The 15,060-nt window shown below is 44.6% G+C and overlaps 2 protein-coding genes and 1 non-coding gene across 3 annotated transcripts; all 3 read left to right on the forward strand.

Annotated features, from left to right (window-relative positions):
- Positions 1–1,320: 1,320 nt before the first annotated feature.
- Positions 1,321–2,750, forward strand: LOC133927142 (probable GDP-L-fucose synthase 1). Its single transcript, XM_062373449.1, has 2 exons — positions 1,321–1,465; positions 1,552–2,750. Exons 1-2 carry the CDS (start codon positions 1,444–1,446, stop codon positions 2,511–2,513), a joined length of 984 nt encoding a protein of 327 aa, XP_062229433.1. The 5' UTR covers positions 1,321–1,443; the 3' UTR covers positions 2,514–2,750.
- Positions 2,751–4,304: 1,554 nt separating this feature from the next.
- On the forward strand, positions 4,305–4,377 carry TRNAE-CUC (transfer RNA glutamic acid (anticodon CUC)). Its single transcript has one exon. It is a non-coding gene; the product is annotated as a tRNA-Glu (tRNA).
- A 95-nt stretch (positions 4,378–4,472) lies between these two features.
- Positions 4,473–6,342, forward strand: LOC133925975 (E3 ubiquitin-protein ligase GW2-like). Its single transcript, XM_062371709.1, has 5 exons — positions 4,473–4,892; positions 5,001–5,052; positions 5,359–5,404; positions 5,654–5,735; positions 5,824–6,342. The coding sequence occupies exons 1-5, from the start codon at positions 4,689–4,691 to the stop codon at positions 5,899–5,901; spliced, it is 462 nt and encodes a 153-aa protein (XP_062227693.1). The 5' UTR covers positions 4,473–4,688; the 3' UTR covers positions 5,902–6,342.
- The last annotated feature ends 8,718 nt before the right edge of the window (positions 6,343–15,060 follow it).

The following is a 15,060-nucleotide window of genomic DNA, read 5'->3' on the forward strand; positions in this document are numbered from 1 at the left end:
CACCGATTTATCGACTGGTTTTTTCACATTGACCGTATTTCTCGATAACCATTCAGTTTTCTCGATTTATCGAGCTGTTTTCTTGAATTTTAGTGAAGTTAAAAAAAACCCTAACATTGTAAAATCAATAATTAATTCATCTTAGCTTCAAATCAAGTGAAACAATTTTTTTATTCCTTGTAATATTATCTACATGATAAAAATATTTACACTCATAAAAAATTGAATATTTTCTATCAAAAAATGCTAAACCTAGTTAAATGCATAGTTAACTCTTTGCTAATCCAAAAAAATCATGAAACCAATTTTTTTAGTCTTCTTACATGATCCTATATCTTTTAAAAATACATTAAATAGTTATTGTAATATGCAAGATTATGTAAATGTGTTGCAACTAGATTAATTCATAACTAACTCATCGCACCTCCAAAATTAGTGAAATCACTTTTATTAGTTTACTTATACTATGATTTATATAAGAAAAATAATAGTAGACATGATAAAATTAATTACAATTATGTTTCTTAACATATTCACTTTATACATATAAACTTTGTAAAAATTATGGAGAAATTATAAAACTCTAATTAAGTGAAACCAATTTTAAAGATCCTCTTAAGATACGCCCTACATAAGAAAAAATATGTATTTGCATGTTAAACTTTTTCTTAACACGAGTTAATAAATGAGATGCACGCTTTAACCTTTTTCTTTCTTTTTAAACTTCCTCCCTATAGAATATGATGTAAATATAATTATTTTTGAATTTGTTTTTCATATAAGGTCTTAGAATTGTCTTTAGTTTTTTAGATTTTTTTTTATTTTTTTATTTTTAAAAAATTTTAATTTAAATTCGAAAACTGTTCACATTATGAAATCGATGCGGACTGATAAGCTTGGTAACCGTGATAATCACTCGATAACCGTGACATTTTCAAACCATACCTTCACCTCCATCTACTTTTTTTCTCCTTCCTTCTCCTCTGTCTTTAATATTTAATGAAGTTACAACCAGTAGGAATTGGCACCTCTAGATCGGGAATTGGCCTCTAGATCCGCCCTTGCTGCTAAGAGAAGTTAACACCAACTAACAACCTATTTAGCCACACCATGGTTGGGCTAAATCTATGACATGAAAAAAGGTTCATTTTTTGAGATTTAAAGTGCCCAGGGCTTTTAAAAAAAATATTAAGTAAAAGGTTTAATTAATAAAATTCGCAGCACTGCTACTGCGAATACACGAATCTTAAAAAAGGAAAAAGAAAATAAAAGAAAATGTAAACGGTCAATGGCTCGCAGCTCGACATACGTGCCAAGCTGCAATCCCAAGCCCAGCCCACACCGCTTTCCTCGGTAACGGCCCCGAAAATCCTAAATCTCACGCTCGGCCAATCTCATCCGACCATCTCCGGCCCGCCGCACCTCCTCCATCCCTCCGGCGACATGGGCACCGTCACCGCCGCCGGTAAACTCCGGCGTCCCTGAGCCTACCCTGACCCGAGCTCACTGTTCCGTTTATCTGATCCCTGTCTTTTCTGCTCTCCTCCGCAGACCCGCACCCCACCTTCCTCGCCGACAAGGATGCGAAGGTCTTCGTCGCCGGGCACCGCGGCCTCGTCGGGTCCGCGATCCTGCGCCGCCTCCTCTCCCTCGGCTTCACCAACGTCGTCGTCCGCACCCACGCCGAGCTCGACCTCACCCGCCAGGCCGACGTCGAGGCCTTCTTCGCCGCGGAGCGGCCCCGCTACGTCATCCTCGCCGCCGCCAAGGTCGGCGGCATCCACGCCAACTCCACCTTCCCCGCCGACTTCATCGCCGCCAACCTCCAGATCCAGACCAACGTCGTCGACGCCGCACTCAGGTGCGGCTCCGTTCGCAAGCTCCTCTTCCTCGGCTCCTCCTGCATCTACCCCAAGTTCGCGCCGCAGCCCATCCTGGAGGCCTCCCTCCTCTCCGGTCCGCTCGAGCCCACTAACGAGTGGTACGCCGTCGCCAAGATCGCCGGCATCAAGATGTGCCAGGCCTACCGCATCCAGCACGGCCTCGACGCCGTATCCGCCATGCCCACCAACCTCTACGGCCCGCACGATAACTTCCACCCGGAGAACTCGCACGTCCTGCCCGCCCTCATCCGCCGGTTCCACGAGGCCAAGGCGTACAACGCCCCCGAGGTCGTCGTCTGGGGTTCCGGCTCGCCGCTGCGCGAGTTCCTCCACGTGGATGACCTCGCCGACGCGGTGATCTTCTTGATGGATCAGTACTCGGGGCTGGAGCATGTCAATGTGGGCAGCGGGAGCGAGGTGACCATCAAGGAGCTCGCGGAGCTGGTGAAGGAGGTGGTCGGGTTCCAGGGGAAGCTGGTGTGGGACTCCAGCAAGCCGGACGGCACGCCGAGGAAGCTAATGGATAGCTCCAAGATACAGGGTATGGGTTGGAAGCCCAAGATCACCCTCAAGGAGGGCCTCGTCGAAACCTACAAATGGTACGTCGAGAATGTTGTCTCTGACAAGTAGTGCAATCTCGACGGTGGTGTATCATTCTCCATTGCTACTACAAGTTGGTATCATGATTTGTATTGTTTCTACTGTTGCCGGTTATCAGATCATACTATCATCAGTTATAAACTCACCCACATAGAAGAGGTTTGTTATGTGCTGGCTTAATAATCCGTGGGTCAAATTTGTACACTGCTAGAAGCGTAATTGATCTTGAACAATTTTTGTTGATTAGAGAAAGTTTAACACTCTGAACTGATACATGTTTATTGGCCTAGAAACAACTGCTTGCTGATTGAGTAAGTTTTGTTTGATTTGTGAAATATCAGGATGTGTTTAGAACAATTTCAATGCTTCATGTCCTTTAGTCCATACTGATTACTATTGAGAGGAACGTTTGATTGAAGAAGATATTGCCTTGAACTAATTTTAATGTCATGAATCGGAAAATTACATGTGCCAAGAGTAGTTTTCTTAAGTTCAGTATGTCCCTCAAGGGTATTTTGCTTAGAAATGGAGAGTTGCTCTTGTATGGGTAAATACTCTATTAACATTATTTTTGTAGAAATATATTTATTTTCTGCTAAAATGGTATTTGAATATTTTGTGTTCATCTATATTGACTTGGAAGTAACTTTGTCTTCTCAAAATGGTGAAATGTTAAATTTTAGTTGAAGTAACTAGAGAAGTTCAAAGAAAAAAAATATTGGATGAGGCATTGAGTGGTCAGTGCACTTGGTTAGTGGCGGAGCTTCAACAAAAATTTAAGGGGGGGGGGGGGGCAGTTCAAAAGATTCATCAACAAACTTATGTAAAAAACTAATTTATTACTTGATAAATACATGTTTACTGTGCATTACTAAGTATTTTTTTAAAGACAAGGAGGGGCCAAGGCCCCCCTTGGTCTCCATTAAGCTCCACCAGTGCACTTGGTAATGTGATATCATATAGAAGCCTATCCCCTTCTTATATGTTCATCATACTGAAAATTAACTGAACTCCAAGATATCTTGCCAAATTCTCCAGATTGAAGTGGCTGTCTAGTATTTACTGAAAAATGGACATCGGCAAACTTTTTGTATGGTCTAGGAAAGCAGAGCACAGCCTATAATCTGAACTGCATTCTCTTTCATTTCTTCAGTAGCTGACATAAACTTGAGCAATTGGATGCATGGTACGCCTGATTCATCATAGTAACCTTCAGCTTCAAATGTTTCTTTTGATTGACATACTGATATACGTGATGACTGGGATCTCAAAGTGATTGTGAAAATCAAAATAGCCCCATTTCGTCTGTAGCTTGTATCATATGGTGTATATTTTCCTCAATGAAACAATAATAGGCACTTTGTTCTAGCTGGTCGAGGCCCATATGTTTGAACTTGGAGCAATCTATTGTATGTTGACTTGGGAAATATATACTGCTGGATCACCGGTGAAACTGGAGATGTAAATGTTGAAGTGAAGTTTGAGTGAGGCTGTTGCTGTTCACCTTTGCATCAGGAATCACTTCAACAGATGGCCCTACCAGGCTGGAACTCCCAGCCAAAAGCACCACACAATTCCACTGCCATGATGCCTGGCAGTCGTCCTTGTACACTCCTGCATCAGAAATTGCCCAGAGCTCCAGTTAGGCTGCTGCTTCCCCGACCATCCATGCCGCTTCCCGACGGATTTAGTGTCGAACTCGCAATCGCATTTTATTGGTCCATTTCGACTAATTCGAATGCAATTTGTATGGTCGGTGCGTTTTTCTTTGAATGCCATTGATAAATATATGTCAGAAACATTTTATCTGGGAGCATAAGCTCCGTTGTAGTCTAGCTGGTCAGGATACTCGGCTCTCACCCGAGAGACCCGGGTTCGAGTCCCCGCAACGGAATTATTTTGTGTTTTTCGTTTCATTTTCTGGTGTTATACTTTTCTTCGTTCAACTTTTGATCCATCAACTCTGGAAAGCGACGCATCGCAGCCGTCCAACTCCAACGCATTTCAAAGGAAGAGCACAGACGATGCCTTGCTTCCTTCCCTCCATTTCTCCTTTCCCTCCTCAGCTCAAAAAGCAGCACCCACCCACTTCTTGATCCGATCTCCTTCCACACCTGCACGGGGGATGCAGGATTGCGGCTGCTGCAAGGCTATAAACCACGGCTTCCTCAGCAAGCGTAGCGCAGGCCCGGGCACGCACCGCCGATGGGCAACGTCGCGTCAGGGCGTCGGCGGCCGGCCGCGGTGGAGGAGCGGCTCACGCGGCCGCGACGCCTCCTCCGGGAGCTGCCCGACGTCGACGCTGGCCGCTTGCGCCGCCTCATCCGCAACGGCGACCTCGCGCCGTGCTTCGACGCGGCCGAGGATGCCGTCGGCGGGCAAGGCGAGGAGTGCCCCATTTGCTTCTACGTATGATCATCCCAGAACTGGATGGCTGATCCAAGCCTGCTTCAGAGAATTGTCTTTACTTTCCGTTCTGATGGTTTTCTTCCTTCTTTTTCGTTGCTCTCCGTGCAGTTCTACCCGAGTCTGAACAGATCCAAGTGTTGCGGCAAAGGGATCTGCACAGGTGAGTTCTGTTGCTCTCGCTGCTGTTTCCTCGGCAACACAGCAATACTGGTACCGACTGAATTGTTGGTGTGCGTCGTGCATCACCCGATTTTTTCACATCTATAAAACCGACACGCAAAGCTTTTACTGTTTGAAAAAAATGATGCTCCTGTTATTTGGTTTGTCTACAAGGACTTCACATCTTAAGGTTCCTTCTTGCTTAATGATTTTTTTCCCTTGCGTTTCTTGCTTAATGATCCCTAGATCTATATAAAAGCTTTTGGGACTGCTCCATTAAATCTTGTCATGTTTCCTTGTCCTGCAGAATGCTTCTTACAGCTGATGCCATCGAATGCTTCTAAAGTTGTCCAGTATCCTATTTTGCAACTTATGATTTGAACAATTACTGAGAAATACACATTGTAGTACATTAGGCGTCCCATAGATATGAAAGAAACATCATCTGCTTAACTCAAATTTTCTCTGAAGCATATATATGAAGAATGTTTAATTACATTGAAGATATGTAACCTAAATCTGGGCGTAAACATACATAGATGAAACTGTTGGTCATCTGAATTTTCCATCTGAATCCTTGGGGTCCTTAACTAGCAATGCAGCTGTCCTTTCTGCAAAATCAAGTCCTACGCAATTGAATACCAGGGTGCTCGAACGACAAGTGCGAAGAAAATTGAGCAAGAAGTAAGTTTTTTATTTGTTGATTCTGAATTTCTTATGAATCACATCATACTTCTTATTTACCACAGGTCTTTCATCTGAACTTGTGCAGGAAGAACAGAATGTCAATGAGACTAAAATGAGAGTACATTCGAAATCTCAGATTGCCGGTGAAATTATTCTACCTTAGAATTAGCAAGTCCAATTTTACACTGCTGCACGCTTACTAACCTAATGGTAATTCTTTCTAACCTGGGAAAGATTCCATTGCTATCATGAATCATGATCTAGATTGGAATTGATTGGAATATCAGTTTGTTCAGAAAAGAGCCTGATTCAGCTCGAGTGGCTCAGCATTGCGTTCCACTTTATACTGAAGCAAAAATATTCTGCTAGTGGTTGTAAAAGAATGAGGAGTTAGTGTAGAATTGTACGTTGATTCTGTAAAGCTGCTCTGAAGACAAAAATTAAGCTCCAAGTATTATGTCCTAAATTACATTAGTGGTGATCAAGACCTCCACAAAATTAAGCTCCAAGATCATTGCATTTTTTTCAACCTTTAACTTGTTTTCTTTCTTTTGATCGTTGGTGATGTAAATTATCATTATCTCATCCTACTATTGCTGCCAAGTTCAGAATGTGATAGCCGTAGCATCAAATGTATTCTTCAGCTCAGATATAATCTTTTTTCTCATTTAGAAATTCTTCAGATCAGATGTATACTATATTCGATAATTCCATTCCAAGTGCTTGCGGTAATTTGTCGAAATCCATTGTCAGAAAACTTCGCTTTACTGTATTAGAATCTGAAAGTTGTGTAACCACTGTCTGAATAAGGTTGCAGAAGGAGGAAATCTTTGCAACTTACCTGAGGATTAATTAACACCTAATCACACACCATAATTAGTATCCATTTCTCAAATTCTTTATCTGGGCACCAAAGCCTTCACATGAGGCATGCCCAATCTAGAAACTTGTATTCAGTATTCAGAACTCTCTAGCGCAGAAATTTGGCAATAGCAACCACTGATAACTGATTGAGCCAAATCTCTCATCACTTCCTGGGACACGACGAACTGCCGACGGTTAAGCTCCAAAGCATTAGGTCACCTTTTACAGTAAGCATCATGTGCGACCAATACATTAATCGAAAACTGCGGCTATGAATACATGCATAGACTGCAACCGGAATACAGCATCAGCGATCACAAACACAAGCTCGATCAGTGATCAGCAATGGCGTCCAGCAGAGCTCTTGCTCTTGTGCTTGTGGTGCTAGCTTCAGAAGGCGTTGCAAAGGGCAGGCCGGTGAGGAGCAACCTGGGCCTGGGCATTGTTGCCAGTGGCGGACCAGGCATTGGGCTTGATCTTGGGTTAGGTGGCTCAGGCTCAGCCTCTAGTTCGGGCCAGGGGTCAGGTTACGGTGCCTGGTCCGGCCCAAATGGTGGTTCCTATACCACGTCCGGTCGAGGGTCTGGCACGGCCGCCGGGTTTGGTTATGGCTCCGGCTCTGCCTACGGAGCCGGTAATGGGGACTCGGCTGCTGGCCGTGGTTCAGGGAGTTTTTTTTATAATTTTTTATATTTAATATTTAAATAAATAGATTTCTGATGGTAAGATTTATAGAAATAGACATTTATTGCTTCTTGAAAGGGTTGCAACTCCTTCATAAGACGGTAAAGATGCTACGGTGGCACCTCTCAGAGGGTGGGTAGGTCCCTCTCCGCACTGCCCCCTCACCGTCCTCTGAGAGTGCGGTTAGCACACTTGCTGTACTCTCAGAGAGTAGTGAGGCTTCCGCTTAAAAATTTATTTTTTTAATTTAACTTTTGTACACGTCAATTTGAAAAATAGTGTACATTCATTCTGTGAAAAATATTAGTTGTGTAAAAAGTGGTCAAAACAGCATCACAGAGTAGTTACTGTTTGGAAGTTTTGGATCGATGTAAATTTGTCGATATTTGTTTATTTATTTGATGTAAAATTATATGAGTAATTTTTTAGTGACGTAATGTTAGGAGGATACAAAATCTAATTTTTTGAATAATTGTAGTTGTGAAGCACTATTAGCATAATATCTGGTATCGAGGTTACATACGGTGACAAATATTATATTGGACAGGGGATTTGTTGTTGCTGTACGAATAGACCCTAACTATAAAGATACGACGACAACAGATGTTAGCATGTACGATACGCCTAAAGACCAACCTAATATCATGCCGCTGCTAATCATAACATGCCTTAGTGAGTGAAAATATACCGGGTTATGGTAGATACGCTCTACTGAGTGTACCTAGGATATTTGTCCCTTTTCAGGGCATCGGGGACACCCGACTTAGCACAACGGGCCCTCTCTACTTCGCGTGCTTTAGCCGCGGTGAGCTCCTGCGCTGCCTTACTCATGCGCTCCTCCTCCTGCCGCTTAAGCCGTAGTTTCTCCTGCTGTTGCTCGTACTCCCAACGTTCGTATGCTTCCCTCCTCCACCGCATTCTTATGTCAACCCACCGCTTCTGGTCTTCATTTTGCTCCATGTCGAGCCATTCAATGAAGTCACAGAAAAGTGGATGAGACTGGACAAATAAAACAAGATGTGAGATTAGTAAAACAGTGTATGAAATCGTATGGAACAAGATGTGGAAAGTGCCACATGACTGATCTATGTTGTTATACCGATGGGTACTCATACGGTCCATATTGAAGCTTGTCGTATTGATAGTTGGCACACATGAAAAAGCATAGAACATAGGTGTAGGAGATGTCCTGGGACTCGCGAAGGCTACAAAAGTTGCCACAGAAGCACATCAGCGGTTCAACCCCCTGAGGAATGAAAATCTCCTAATATTTCTTGGGTGTGCTTGGTGGAGCTGAGGAAGACATTACTGTTGAGAGAGGTGAGGAAGGAATAGTCTATCCATAGATGAGGGTGAGGTTATTTATGGTGCATGGGGGCTGGTACATGGATTGAGTGCATGGGCTTAGCTAGGGGCTGGAGCATAGGATTCCCTATAAAAGATGAAAAAGTTATGGTATTTATGCTAGACAGAGATTCCCTGTGTCAAGATAGGGGTGTTGCCATTTAATTTATGATTAAAACTCTGCCGTGTGGTCACTTCATGTCTACAGCCTATGTCAGGACAGAGATATTATCATTTTATGGTTAAAGCTATGGTCACTTCATGTCTAAAGCCAGACTCACGATAGAGGTGTCGTGTGGTCACTTCGTGTATAAGTAGCTTCGTAAGAAATACTTTTTTAGCTCTGTCGTGAACGGTCCTGTTGAAGAAATGCAACTAGCGTGCGGTCATGTGGGATTAAGAAATACAGTAATGACATGGTAAGTAGACCATAGAAAGTAGACACGTCCAAAAATGTAAGACTAGTTCGTGAATCGAAGATGCATCATGAAACAAACATGTAAGTTACAATAGCAAAGGTAAAATTCTACTGTTGTCTCCCCCGCTACAATCGGCCGTTCCCACCATCATGGTCCCAAAGCCGCTACCGCTAGTTCACCCTCACGTGACCCATAGAGTAGGTTAGGGCGTCCGGTGGACCAACTTGCCTGGTAGGCCTAGTAGTGATCACATGTGTTGAGGCCTCCTCATGGGTCTACTGCATTCGAAGTGGAGCACTGGGCAACTAGGATCACGTGACGATGTCGTAGTCCGATGTGGCCCCGAAGAAGCCCTCACGAGATCAAACGGGCGGTCTGGGCCAGGCTCATCCTCCTGACTCGGGTATGACGACTACGATCGTGCCGCCGTCGTCCATGTATAATCACTCGAAGGGCCTGCGAACGGATGAATTTATTAGATATGGTAAATGTGCAAATAAATGTATTAGTATAAAATGCAATGTTGGTTGCACTGTGTTGACGGCACGATCAATCTTGCTAATGACGCATCAAATTTGTTGGTGGTGATAGCAGGCAACGTCCAAGTGACCAGGAAGACGATCCATAGTGAAGAACTTGGGCAGTCACGCGTAGCGCTTTCCAAAAATCTTATTCGCCCTCTCACGCGTGCAAGATCTCAAGAGCGAGGGTTTCAGAGACCTGCTCTCCTAGCTGTCGGTGCACATCGATGGCGGGATAGAGTAGACTACAGCAGCAGCGTAACAGAAAGAAAAAGAGATAAAACTCTAACTCTTATATAGACACATGTAATGAGAGTATTCCCAATTTTAAAGTTACTATCAATTAGCAGTCTATATTATTTATGTATCCAATGAGGTGGAGGTCCTTACATATATATATAGTGAGAAAATCCCCCACCTCTATCTCCATTAGCAATATAGTACTAATAGAGAGTATACCTCAATATAGGCCACCTCTCCATAATATGCGCCTTTGAGATTTATTAGAAATTATTACATAGATCGGCCCTAATAATTCTATCAATCTCCTACCAGATCTTAAAGTCCCAAAGAGAATTTCCAGTTTTCCACTGTTGTTTGATATATCAGTGTTTCAGTGGAGACGATTAAGTTGAACATTCACCTAGAACATCAAGCTTCGCTAATTCACAAGCTGAACAATAGACTATGCCTTGAATTGCAAGTTTTGTGCAAACAAATTTCACTTAAAGTCATAACTGATACTTGGCTGCCAGTAGGCTACCCTGCGGGTGGAGCATATAAGTCCTATTCCATGGTCTCTTTATGAGTTTACTAGAGATAACTCAAATCTCATAGACCGCGACCAACAGTCGGACTCATATAGGTGTGTTCTTTCAAGAATATCCTTTAGGTCAGCATCTTCACTACATAAAACCAATGGAACACATTAAGGCAATAGCCAACCTGGTTTACAGATCTCTGAGAGTATTGCATCTTCACTCGAGTGGGTCAAACAACAAAGGTACTCTCCCAGGTCCTAATTCATGGGATCTCCGATCACATTGGTTGGGTTACCACTATGGCATAACTCATATGGGTCTCATACCATCTCATTCGATATATTATGTAACATCCTGAGTTTAAGCATGCCAATTAATTATAAAGTTTGCTCCAAATTAAAACTTTTAAGATTAATTAAGCAAGCTATGGGTTAAGGAAATAGGTGTGTGGATGTATATATATACCAGTATATATATATATATGTGCATTCATGTTTATGAGTGGTGCTAAGTTGCATAAGTGGTTCAAGGTGCACTAGAATCAATTTCAGAGTAGTCTATGCATTAAGTAGGTTCATATGCTCTAGTTGAGATTTTTATGGTTCTTTTGTGGAGATTTGAAATTGAATGTCTCTCAATTTCAAATCTACTCTTAGGTTCTATTCAGCTCAAATTCCTTAAATTCAAATCATCTCCCAAAGATCTTTATCCAAATCCAAATCAAAGTTCAAATATTCCAAATGGAGTTAATCTTAATCCCAAGTCAAAACTCAAATTTAAAATTCAAAATTTTTCCATTTTGAATTTTTTTCCCAAAATCCATTTCTCTTCTTTTTCTTTCCATCTTTCTTTTTCTCCTTCTATTTTTTTTCTCTTCCGGGCCGGTTTCCTTTTTAGTCTCTCTTTCTCGGCCCAGCCAGTCAGCCCGGCCTGCTCCACCCCCCTTCCCCGCGAGCGCAGTCCGCCGCAGCCTCGCACGGCCCACTCCCGCATCGCGTTGGCCTGTCCCCCCCCCCCCCCCGGCGCGTGGCTGACCACGTGTCACCAATCCCGCGAGCGCCTGCGCCTCTCCTCCCTCCAGCGCTTCGCGCTCATCACCGGCCACCGTTTTCCCTCTCCTGGGGAAATATCCCGTACCCCGACCGGCCTCCGCTTCTTCGCTCTCTCCATCCTCTCTCCACCCATGCTCGCATGCCCATGCCACGCGACTTTCGCGCCCGCGCGCGCATGGCCAGCGCAGAGCACCCACGCTGCGGAAAATATGGTGGGCGCTATTCCGCCACCTCACCGTCGCACCTCTCGTCGACGTCCGCCCAACGTCACGCGCGCTTCGCCTCCGTGCTCCCTCTCCCTTTATAAATAGCAGGCCCGCGTCTCTCTCTTTCTCCCTCTTTCTCTATTTCGCCTCGCCATAGCGATGCCATCGTCGCCATTGTCACCGTTGCGACCTCTTCGTCGCCCATCCACCGTCGATGTGCTGCCGGGGAGCACCAGGGAGCCTTCACTGTCCCTGTGTTACCGCCCATCTGCCAGAAGCCCAACAGAGTCACCCGCGCACGGAGCAGAGCCATTCTGCTGTCACCTCTTTGCCAAATTGCCAGCCATCGCCCTCTCTGGTCACCGTTCACCCACTCGGTGAGCATCCCTTACCTTCTTGCATCGCATAGATAGCATGTAGACATCTCCCGAGCTCCCTCTTAGCTTTTTGCCGCACGCCGCCGTGCATTGCTTCCGCCGCCGTGCTTGCGCTTGCCGCAGGCGTGCTTCTGCTCCGTGTTGTGGTCCAGCCATCGTGCCGTGATGCTTAGAGGCGCCACGGCCTCTTTTCTTTGCAATATTGGCCCATCCCCGTGCAGGGGAGGTGCTGCCCAATTGCGTCGTGCCGCTGTCTCCTCTTCGGCTGTGATCTGGTGTCGTTCTCGTTGCCAGCCACCGTCGAGATGCTCCCTGTCGAGTCTGCCGTATCACATAGAAGGCTGGCGTCTGCTCATCGTCGTGAAGCTCTGGCAAAAACCCAACCCCGACGACCTTTCCGGCGACACCTCGCCGCTTCTCCCCCCCCCCCTTCTCCGCCGCCGCCTACGCGAGCGTACAGCCGAACCGTCGCCCACGCGCACGTGGAAATTGGCCTCGGGCCGTGGCTTAGCCTGGCTCGGCCCAGTGGCCGGCCTCACGGACCCAGCCGCCAGACGTGGCCCGTTAGCAAGCCAGCCCAAGACCTGAGCGGGCCTGCATGGTGCGGGCCCAACATTGTGTAGCCCAGCCTGTCCAAACCCAAATCCGACCCATCTAGGCCGATTTAGGCCTAGATCCAGCTCATCCAAGTCCATTTGGCCCAAACCCATCAAGAAGAAACCTACACCACAACCCAAGAAAGCTCCACAACCTAAGGTAAGAGTTCTGTGAGAGAGCCAAGAGTGACCGACAGTCGAGTTTCTGAGAGACGTTACCACTGTACCTACTGCAAGAGGGATGGTCACTTGGTTGGGTTTTGCATCCACCGTAGGAGGGATGATCGACGTGAGTGGGAGTGGAGTACTTGAAACATGTACCGTCCATCTTTCGGTGTACATAAGCTTTTTTCTCGTTCTCACTCACGAGTCTCGAGCGCTCCTCAACTTCCTCCTAGAGGTGGTGCTCGGTATGGATCTTACCATGATTCATATGGTTTTATTCACGTGTAAGAGGCCTTGAGTTGCAGCACTTTAGCGGACCATATTTTCCTCTTCTTGGTTCTCGTCCTCAACGTGCTAGTGTTGATTTGCATGCACCTGCTTTTACTGCTTCAGGGCAAATGACCGAGTATTGGATTCTCAAGAAGTTTATGACTAACGCCAGTACTGAGCTATCAACCTAATATTCTTCTTGCATGTAGATAGCAGGTGGAGGCTTAGAGACCAAGTGGCTCATTTACTTTGGTTGTTCATATCATATGATCGGAGATGCATCATGGTTCTCTAACCTCACCTTGATAAAGTAGCACGAGTACATCATTTTTGGGGATGAATTAGAGTTTTACTCTCAAAGATGTGACTTTGGTGGAGCCTCTAGGATACAATCTGCTTTCTGTATCTCAGTTGCTGGATAAGGCTTGGAAGTACATTTCAAATGTGATACTTCTCGAGTTCTTGATTCTTCAAGCGTTTTGATTTGTTAGATCTTCAGAGCTGTGAGAGTTTTTAGAACTGATTTTTCTGAGTCTCTTAGTTCTTCTTATTGTGTGATTGCTCAACCTTCTTCTGAGCTTTGGATATGGCATAGGAGGGTATGGCATATGAGCTTTGATTTTCTTACTCATTTAAGTGCCCTAGGTTTGATCCGAGGATTGTTCAAGCTCAAGTTTGGGAAGAACCTTGCTTGTGCTCCTTATCGGTATGGTAAGATGGTTGCTGTCTCTCACCCACCAGTCAATCTGGTGATGACTGAACGACCGAAAGAACTTCTTCATATGGACACTGCTGGTCCTTCCCGAGTTTGTTTGGCGCATAGGAAGTGGTATGCTCTTGTCATTGTTGATGACTTCTCTTGCTACTCTTTGGTGTTCTTTCTTGTGAGCAAGAATGAAGTGTTCTCACACTTTCAGAGCTTGGCTTTAAGTTTCTTCAAGGAACTTCCTGATGTATTGAAAGCAACTCGCAGTGGTAATGGCACCGAGTTCAAAAACTATTTCTTTAATGCTTTCTGTCTTCAGCATAGTATTGAGCATCAATTTTCTACACTACGTGTTCCTCGGTAGGATGGCATGGTTGAGAGAAACAATCGTACTTTGGTGGAGGTGGCTTGGATGATACTCAATGAGCATAGGACTCTTAGGAAGTTTTGGGCTAAGGCTATTAGCACAATGTGCTACATATCAAATTGGATTTTCTTGCGCTCGATCTTGGATTTGACATCCTTTGAGTTGTTTTTTGGGTGAAAGCCTAAGCTTTCACATTTGAGAGTTTTTGGTTTGAGTCGCATTCTTCCGATGGGATTTTCTTGGCGTACTCTCTTCTTGCTCATTCTTACTGGGTCTTTAATCTTGACACTAACACTATCATAGAGTCCTATGATGCGACTTTTGATGAATCAACTCCGTATGTTAGTCATGTTCTTGAGTGTGCAGGTGACCGAGAGATGAGTGAAAACATCTTTGTAGATGGTGACCTTCCAGCTCTCAGGGATGACGAGAATGATCTACTAATTCATACTACAACACTTGCTCTCGACTTGGTTCATGCCTCTTCTACACCGGTAGAGGATACTACAGCTTCTACTTCTTCTACTTCAACTGCTTTTAAGCCTGCACCAGCAGTGTTTAAAGGGGAGATCATCTCACAATGTGAAGCTCCTCAACATATTCTACGGCGACACCCTCCACAGATAATGTTCGGTGACATCAATGAAAGGTTAATGCGGTCCAAATCCGCTTCTCATGCTCACTTTACTGATTCTGTATTCGTTGCTTTCTTTTAGCACTATGATGCTGGACATGTTTTATCTAATTCAAACTGAGTCAATGCTATGTATAAGAAATTAGAAAACTTTAAGAGAAACCAAGTTTGGGTTCTTGTAGAGCCACCCCCTAATATTCGCACCATAGACATAAAATGGGTTTTAAAAAACAAACGAGGGGAGGATTGGTCTGTAGTGAGAGGATGGACTTTAGAGAGGCCTTTGCACCGGTAGCTAGGTTAGTAGTCATTATAATCCTCCTTACATTTGCGACATTCAAAGAGTTTAAGTTGTA

This window comes from Phragmites australis, chromosome 8, assembly GCF_958298935.1.
Source record: "Phragmites australis chromosome 8, lpPhrAust1.1, whole genome shotgun sequence".
Taxonomy (NCBI): Eukaryota; Viridiplantae; Streptophyta; class Magnoliopsida; order Poales; family Poaceae; genus Phragmites; species Phragmites australis.

Coding starts and splice junctions, on each gene's coding strand:
- LOC133925975 (XM_062371709.1), top strand. CDS start 4,689: ATGGGCAACGTCGCGTCAGGGCGTCGGCGGCCGGCCGCGGTGGAGGAG. Junction 4,893..5,000: donor AGTGCCCCATTTGCTTCTAC/GTATGATCATCC, acceptor CTCTCCGTGCAG/TTCTACCCGAGTCTGAACAG. Junction 5,053..5,358: donor CGGCAAAGGGATCTGCACAG/GTGAGTTCTGTT, acceptor CTTGTCCTGCAG/AATGCTTCTTACAGCTGATG.
- LOC133927142 (XM_062373449.1), top strand. CDS start 1,444: ATGGGCACCGTCACCGCCGCCG. Junction 1,466..1,551: donor GGGCACCGTCACCGCCGCCG/GTAAACTCCGGC, acceptor TCTCCTCCGCAG/ACCCGCACCCCACCTTCCTC.